The following is a 9,178-nucleotide window of genomic DNA, read 5'->3' on the forward strand; positions in this document are numbered from 1 at the left end:
GATAAAGAATTGAATGCAGTCAAAAATACACTGAGACAGCGAACATAGCTTGAACCACACACTGCACAGAGCTGACTGTTTACTGTGACATTACACCCATTTTCAATGTCTCACAGCAAAGAGAACTAATATACATATTTGCAATTCAGAAGTAGCTGATAAGATCATGTACTTTTAACTCTTAATTAAGTACCATAGAATTTGTTTAAAAAAATACATAGCATATTCACCATTGTGATATGTTACTGAATCAGGATGTTTTTTTATAGGGTATAAATTTCTACACTCAAGTGAAGACAGTGACGCAGTTGTGGCGAGAGAGTGATGTCACACATTCCAAAGCTGCTGTGTCAATGCCCGTCATGCAGTGAATTGGAACGTCATTTTGTTGAAACACAAATATCTTCGATTTTCATATACTGTCATATCATTATGTTCACAAAACAAGCATACAAATGTACAGATGCAGGATACTGTTGCAAAATGTTGGTTATCAGGTAGTGACTTTCTTACATCTACTTGCATTCATTCAATTGTATAAACTTATATCACAACAGCATGAATACAAAATGTGGCAAATTGAAACAGAGAGTGATAGACAATGCAATTGTTAAAGATAAATATGCTTCAAATGCTAGTATTTCATAAATAGGTTGCAAATTCATTTAATTTTAAGATTTTCTGCAAAAGTTTGAAAAAACTCTGAAATTATTTGTAATGGAGATAATTATTATAACCGTAGAATGTGGGTTACCAGAATATAAGAATTTTCCACGAAAATTTTCCAGTATTATATTTCTTCTAGAATTTCCATAACGATTTTTCATACTACTTAGTCTGTGGTTAAAATATTGCTTGTATCCTTACACTATTCATTAATTCAAATTTTCTTCAATCTTTCTTATGCTTGGTATACCAGCAGTTTCTTTTAGTATATTTTTTTCTGGCATGGTAATGTAGAATTTATTTTTTGCCGTCTTTCCTTTGTTTCTGTACAATATTATTTGAAGTAAAGGAATATGAGACATATTGTGGAAGAAGTATTTTCACGCTTAAAGCTAACATCTTAAAGTATTTAGTATATCAGTTAGCCTACAGAAAAATAGTTTTATATTCATTTTTGATGGAAACCATAATTTTGGACGTCACTATATTGTATGTAGGAAAGAAAATAACTTTATATATGTAAAATAATACTTAATGATTTAGTGCCATATTGTGTATGAAATGAACTACTAATATTTGTATTGTGTTTCATGGTTTAGCTAGGTAGGCAGCTGCTGGTTCAGATAGTTATATTTCGGTATGATACTATTATTACAACAAATGACTCTAACATGTCTGGTTTTCAGAATGTTTAGCTACATATTTAATACAAGAAGGTAATTTTGAATTAAAGCGAAAGCACTGAACTATGCAACTAAATTTAGCTTACTGGTATATAATTATATAAAGTTTTAAAGCCATATATGTATATATGACTTTCGTTTTCACCTATGTATACACTTAACAATAATGTGTGTAAAGTAGTGTGAATGACATGAAATCCTGCATCATTTTATGTAATGAAACTGTGAAAATGAGTGAAAATACCCAGAAAATATTTAAACGAACAGAAATGTTCTAATCAATAGCATATCTAAAAAAAATTGCAGCCTTTGGCTTCATTTGTTTACCATTGGAGGGAGGGGGGATCATATTGATGTTTCTCGACTGCATTCTTTCCTCTTTAATCTTGAGTTCACAGTATATGCATGTAGCAGATTATTTCGGTAACTGGTCCACGGAAAATTGTTAATTTACCAAATTTTCAACCCCCACAAGTTTAGGATAAATGTATATTTGCTTACCAGTGTTGAAAGTGAAAGGTGTCCTAACAATAGCCATTCCGCTATTAAACAATTATTTTGTTAGTTGTTTCGGACTTTGAAATGGATAAGTGTTGCCAAAGCTAAGAAATAAAATTTATCTGTGGCTCACATACTTACATACACCAGAAAGATTTAAATGCGTGCAATTATACGAGTTTTCTTTCATTCCAAATGAAAACTAAAATGTGACTAGAAGCTGCTATACTTGTTTTTTTGAAAGATGGGAAATGACAGTTAAGCAGCCGAGCTTGGAACTACAGTGCTATGTTTCCAATATGGACTACCACGCTGCCAGCTGATGGAAGCTAGCAATTGACGTTAACATGGCTGACGTTAAAACATTCATTGACAATTGACGCGAAGTTAAGAAAACAATACAAAAATCGACAGAGAATCAAAGATGAAATGTACCAATGCTAACATTGTGTGCACAATAAATGTCGCCAAGAGAGTTACTAAGCACTCACCACATGGGGATGGTAAGTTTGGCAACTCAACCGTTGTTACCATAGCATCAGACCTACCATGCTATGTGACATTCAGTAGTTTTTCAGATCGCAATGCTCCTGTAATGTCCCATCTTTCAAAAGAAAAGTATAGAACAGAAAAAAGATTGAGCACAACAGAATGATTATTTTTTCTGAGCTTTTATGCAAAAGTTGAAATTCATTGAAAACCTGTCATGATGGGTCATTAGTGCCATGCCTTGCTTTAAGATTGGTACCGATATTATGTTACAAATTTTGAAATGAGTTATCTGAAAAAAATGGCACAGTATGTTACTCATTACTGTGCATGAATGACACTTGGGCGAAACCTTCAACAGAAAATAATTATGTTCCTGTGTTAACAGTAAAACTGTTGCATTTACTTTAATGAATTATGCTTCCAATAAATCCAGTTAAACTGGTATTATCACAGCATAAAAATTGAAAAATTTACGATTTGTTGTTAGAAATGTAGTGGATACATTCAGTGCAACAGATGGTAACCAACACACTAAACAAGAGAAAGACTGTTATTTGGAAGTATGAAAGTTGTTTTTATTTGTTTGTAATGAGCTTTATAATATAGTCATTGTAATAGTTTCACAGCACATTTTTTATGAGTTTACACTCCAACGATTTTTAAAATCTTGTTTATTTTTTTAATATAAAATGTCCCAATATGAGTGCCACATTTCTAGTCGGTCTTATTCTTTGCATTTCTATCTGTCTCGTAAAGATTTATGGTTTGAAGAATAATTTGCATGAACTTATACTGGAAGATTAAACTTATCAGCATTTCTCCGATTTGTTAAACTTTATACCACATAATGAAGATACAGATTGTTATGTTAAAAAATGTATAATATTGTATTTTTGTATGAAATAAAGTAAGTTACTTGAAGTGCACGACCAAAAATTAATTAAAACCATAAGCTATGCAATTGTACAAGATCAGAAAGTAATGATACTATTAGCGACATTTGGGTTAGATTTGTTTGTTGCTAGTATTGGAATTACAAGAACTTTCGCTGTCTTCTACTAGCAATATTTAGGCCACTGGAAGATTCAATTTGATAATGGCAAGAGAAGTTGGGAGAGAATAATTTAAAAGATATTTGTGATCTTGTGTCATTGGAAGGAATCACAGACTGATAACATGCACAGGCTAAAATATCAGAACTCAAAATTCCCTCTCTTTCAGACTGATTTCAGGTACATCTAATTAAATATTTTAATTAAATTATAAGTTACTTATGAGTTTTACTTAAAAAAAAGAAAAACAGAATTAAAAGTTGAGAAATCTATTGCTTTCAGTTACGTATATTGTAGATCATCTCAATTATAAATAGCTTTCCCCAATAGGTAGGGATCTCTTTTCTTAAAATATTGAAATGTTCATTAAGTTTGTTCCAGCATGGTTTGGAATCGATTCTGAACTACCTGCTCATGCGCAGTAGCTCAATGTGCGTTCCAACAAGACTAGAACTGATTCCAAACTGATACTGAACTTCCAGTTCCCTGTTCCAACTTGCTTTAGAACTCATTCGGAACGAGTGAAATTGGTTCTAGATTGAGAGCAGAACTGGGAATTCTGAACTATTGATGCATGCGCAGATGGTTTAATCTGAAGTTATGGTTAAAATGCTTTGAGACTAGGCAGGTTAAAATAAAAAATAGTCGATCGTGAGTGATTTGGAAGCTGATAGTGATATATGTATTTTATGACGATTTAAGTTTCGAAGATGAATATAATTTTAAAATGAGAAGAAATTCCGAAGGCCGTAAAAGGACAGTTCAAGAAACATCCCAACAACGTAAAATCCCGAACTAGTTCTGACACTGTACACAACTGGTGCATGCATCGAAAAAAATTTGGCATTAGTTCAGAATGCATTTTTGAATTGCTTGCTGGAACAAACCTAATATTGGATACACTCTTTTAGCACTTATATAATCACTGATGAACTGTTATTTCAGACTACGATTCAGAGGATGACGCAAACAACGTCGAAATTAGACACAACATTGAAATTTATAACATTAACACAGTGAACTAGTTATTATTCATTCAAATAACAGTTCATCAGTAATACTGAAATGGTCTACCTCTAACAAAATATGGGTATCTGTCAGGTGCAAATACATAATATTGTGATGTAGATGATGCTTAAATGGAAGTGCAAATATTTACCACCAGAAAAAATGTCCAATAACTTAACCCTACCTAGACACAACACCTCAAAGACGGGAATGTTGTGTCTGAAATCTTCACTGTATATAACAACCACTGTCTCCTTGAACGCATTCATGCATCCAATGGTTGCTTATACTGCCTGCTTATAAGACCGTTGTAACAATGCTTTCGCTGAAACAGAGTATTTCCAAATTTCAACAGTAGGTGCAGCACCAACCAGCTCATATGTATGTTTGCTGCTAACTATCAAAAAACGTTGTTCTATCTAATTTGTGACAGTGTGACATATCGGAGTGTGTTACGAATAATAATCATTAGAAATTCTTGTGGATAAATTCGTGAAACCGCTACTCTACTTAATAATGCAGGGAAGTTCCACACAGAAAAAGTTTTTCAGTTTTCTTGTTGGGAAAAACTTCTCTTTTTTTTTTTAATTGAATTGTCTAGTTGCAAAAGTTCCTATCTGAACATTCATATATATTTTGTAAACACAAAAATTGGTAGCATATGACAGAACATGGTCTCCGTCAGTTTTTAAAGAACAAAACTAATTAATTAACCTTACAAGTTCCATAAAAGTCCTACTAGTAGTTAATTTGCAATTTTAACTTGAGAACTGTTTTTATACACCTTGATTACACAACTTTTAACACTGTATCACTTCGGAATATGTATTATAAGACTTTCTTGTGTTAAATTCTATCATACTTGGTATGATAGAATTTAACACAAGAAATTCTTATAATACATATTCCGAACTGTTTTTGATTCTGTCACATAGGAGCTTTTGTAACTGAGCAACTCTTTGGCTTTCGTATTTGTTTATGCATTTCTAGCTGTATTTCCTCTTGTTTCAAAAGCAAAGAATATAATGGATTAATAAAGCTATTGGAGTTGCGAAACAAAGTAATATTTTAATTGCATACTACAAACATAAAGCATAGGACCTATATCTACAAGCGACTTTACGGGCCATTAGGAGCTGCCATCTAGTGGAAATTTTATTCTATTCATTACATGTTTGACCATTTAATGAGCAGGCAGTATAAGGAGCCATTGGATGCAGGCAGTGATGACTGTTCTTATGTCTTCCAATGAGATTAACTACCATTTCATACAATTTCTCACGAACGTGAGATGTACTTGATAATATTTTGACAATACAAATAGGGTAATGAAATATTGTCTAGCAGCAGAAATAAGACATTTTTTAAGCTATGCACATCGTGTTCATCTTTCAGATGTAGCTAATAGTGATTTAAAATGAGATATTTCTATACAATTTAATTTGACTTTCTTTTTGCCTTACTGTCCATAGGATTTATTATTGTTATATTATGAAACAGAAGACTGTGAATCTTGTGACTTCAACTGTTATTGTGACTAGTTACCAAGATTGACTGCAGTGTGTGTACATATTATAGGGGCAAAGTATTATTAAACATAACATTCTTTCTTACATGAATGTTTTCTGATACAGTAGTTACCGAGACAGTAATTCTGTTAATGTCAGTCATGGACTGATGGAATATAGGGTTTCCAATTATAGTTACTCAGTGAGAGAAAAGTGTAAGTTCTTGTATTAACAAAATACAACACACTTTTCTTTCAGATATTACCGATACTGTTGCAACAGAATTTTCCTGTGTTATATCAGATCTAAGTCTTGAAAGAAAATAGTATATTTTATAACAGTAAGTCTGCATCTATGTCTCTTGATATTATTAAAACTTCATTAAAATATTTAACTTTTTTTTCGTCATTATATTCAACTATCGTATATCTCTTTACTACCCACTTCCTTCAACTTTCCTACCATGTATTCCTGTTCCTTCTTATCCTCTTTCATCTTCTTCACTCTCCCTTCACCTCCTTTTCCATCACAAATTTCATTTTTCTCTATCCATTATTGCCTTCTCTCTTCTTTTAGGCTGCTTTTCATCTGTTACTCCTCCTTTTCACTTTTTTTTTTTCATCTCCTCTTCTTTTCATAAACTCTTAGCTTCTTCTCATGCCTTGCATGTGCCTCTTCTTAATTCATTACCTCTTTTTCTTCCCCTTCACCTTCTCTTCGAAGGTCGGCCTACACAATTGGGAGTGCTGGCCTTCTGTGCCCTAGGTTGCGGGTTCGATTCCGGCCTAAGATATGCGTCCTTAAATGCGTCAGGCTCATGTTAGTAGATTTACTGGCGTGTAAAAAAACTTCTGTGGGACAGAATTCCAGCACATCAGTGACGCTGATATAACCTCAGCAGTTGTGAGCATCATTAAATAAAAATCATAATTTAATTTCTCTTCACCTATTCTCTTTCAACTTCTCTTCTCCTCTTTCACTTCATCTCTTCTTTTTAAATTTCTTATCACCTTTCCAATTTCTTTTGAATTTCTCTTGTTGCCCTCTCTTCATATTTTCTTTTTCAACTTCTCTCCACCTCTTATTTCTCAACTTTCCCTTATTATTTTTTCAACTTTCTACGTACCTACCACATTTAATTGTCATCAATTCCTTACAAATTATAAATACCGATAAAGTGTCGTAAAATAACCAATTAAAAAAATTACAGCATTACAGCCAAAAGACTAATTTACTGAAAAATAAAATTATCATGACAAAAAAATATATTTCTTCTGAAAAGAAGAGAAAAAATATATTTAAAAAATTCCAATTGAGACAATTTCTTAAGCCTGAAGAAGTTGTAGATATTTCACACAGAAAAAAGTTTGATCTTCATCTCTTAAGTATTTTATTCAATCATAATCAAATTTGGCTAATGAAGGTGAACATGACAGACTTGAAGAGGAATTTGCAGGTTACCAATGTGATACTTTTCCTGAATATATATAAATGGATCTAGAATAAATGCAAAAAGGGCTAAAATTGCAGCTTTCAGAAATGAAAGTCACTACAAAACATTAAGTAAAGTTGTCTTTGCAATATTAAGTGTGCCTCACAGTGACTCGTATGTAAAAGTTTTCAGTTTTGTGAGAAAAAAATCAGGCAGAATCCAGGCTTACATTAAACACATCAACAATGAAATTACTTCAGATCAAGATGATTTTATTTTTATTTTATTGGGTTATTTTACGACGCTGTATCAACATCTAGGTTATTTAACATCTGAATGAAATGAAGGTGATAATGCCAGTGAAATGAGTCCTGGGTCCAGCATCGAAAGTTACCCAGCATTTGCTCGTATTGGGTTGAGGGAAAACCCCGGAATAAACCTCAACCAGGTAATAACTTGCCCCGACTGGGATTCGAACCCGGGCCACCTGGTTTCGCGGCCAGACACTCTGACCGTTACTCCACAGATGTGGACGATCAATATGATATCACAAGGAGATCCTTCAAGAAAAAATGTACAGAAAAGTAGTTGCTATATACAAAATATGTCGCAAAGAACTCTTTTTCCGCAGAAGTGACAGGTAAAATGTACGGTAATATTCTTATTAATATGCTTTGATCTGAATTTGCCAGAATGAGTGGAGGGAGGGAGGTTATGCACACTGAGATTATTGATATGTAATGATAGCCCATTTGAAAGGTTGAGAATCTGGAAATGGGTGGTTTAACTGAATTCAGTGCTCCCAATTTACTTAGAATCGTTAAATTTGTTCCAATCGGTCTCATGTGCAATGTTTTTTTTTTTTAAATAGGTTATTTTACGCTGTATCAACAGCTTAGATTATTTAGAGTCTGAATAACATGATGATAATGCTGGTGAAATGAATCCAGAGTCCAGCACCGAAAGTTACTCAGCATTTACTCAGATTGGGTTGAGGGAAAACCCCGGAAAAAACCTCAACTAGGTACCTTGCCTCAACTGGGATTCGAACCCAGGCCACCTAGTTTCGCGGCCAGATGCGCTGTTACTTCACAGGTGTGGAGTGTGCAATGCTGTAGCTGTTGAAATAATGTTAGAAATAATAATAATAATAATATACTAGTCAACAATAATTAACCAGTAATATGATAATACAACAGATAAAATAAGTTCTCACTTACATTTAACTGTTATATAATGTCCAAATTAATAAAACAGAGTGAGTATTATGCAAATTAAGCTTTCAGGTATAACTCCCTGTAAAGTTAATTTGAATAATTTCGAGGGAAAAATTGTTTGCATAATACACGTCACTGTACGTACCAGAAAACCACAATTTAAGTCACACAGAGTTAGTGTGCACTCAATGTTGGTTGCTTGACGGTTGTCAGCCCACTTTGAGGTCTGTGGATATAGAGGGAAAAATTGGATCGGTGTCAGATAGAGTTCCTGGGTAGCTCAGTTGGGAGAGCGTTGGTACGTTTAACCAAAGGTCCCGGGTTCGATACCCGGCCCCGGAACAATTTTTCCCTCGAAATTATTCAGAGTGAGTATTCTTTAACAGTAAACTTTATTTTCTTAAACATGTAGATTGCATATACAGTCATGCAATCAGAATGTTTGGTTTAATACAGTCAGTAACTACTTCTTTCCTATGTTTGATTCTCTTCTAATACCATACTTTACATTAGTTACATGAAACTCGAATATGCATACAACTGACTGCTAAAGTAGAAAGTATCCAAAGAAGATTCGTATCGTTATGTTCATATAGATTTCTGCCTAGTGGCTTCAGGAGCT

General features: G+C 33.3%; 1 protein-coding gene across 1 annotated transcript in view; it reads left to right on the top strand.

Moving 5' to 3' along the window:
* LOC138710722 (probable methylmalonate-semialdehyde/malonate-semialdehyde dehydrogenase [acylating], mitochondrial) overlaps positions 1-6,301 on the top strand; it is a 38,305-nt gene extending 32,004 nt beyond the window's left edge. The window contains exon 10 of the mRNA XM_069841787.1: positions 270-6,301. Within this exon, the coding sequence (XP_069697888.1) occupies positions 270-371 (102 nt within the window). The 3' untranslated portion in view covers positions 372-6,301. The remainder of the gene's footprint in view (positions 1-269) is intronic.
* Positions 6,302-9,178: the final 2,877 nt, after the last annotated feature.

This window comes from Periplaneta americana, chromosome 12, assembly GCF_040183065.1.
Source record: "Periplaneta americana isolate PAMFEO1 chromosome 12, P.americana_PAMFEO1_priV1, whole genome shotgun sequence".
NCBI lineage: Eukaryota > Metazoa > Arthropoda > Insecta > Blattodea > Blattidae > Periplaneta > Periplaneta americana.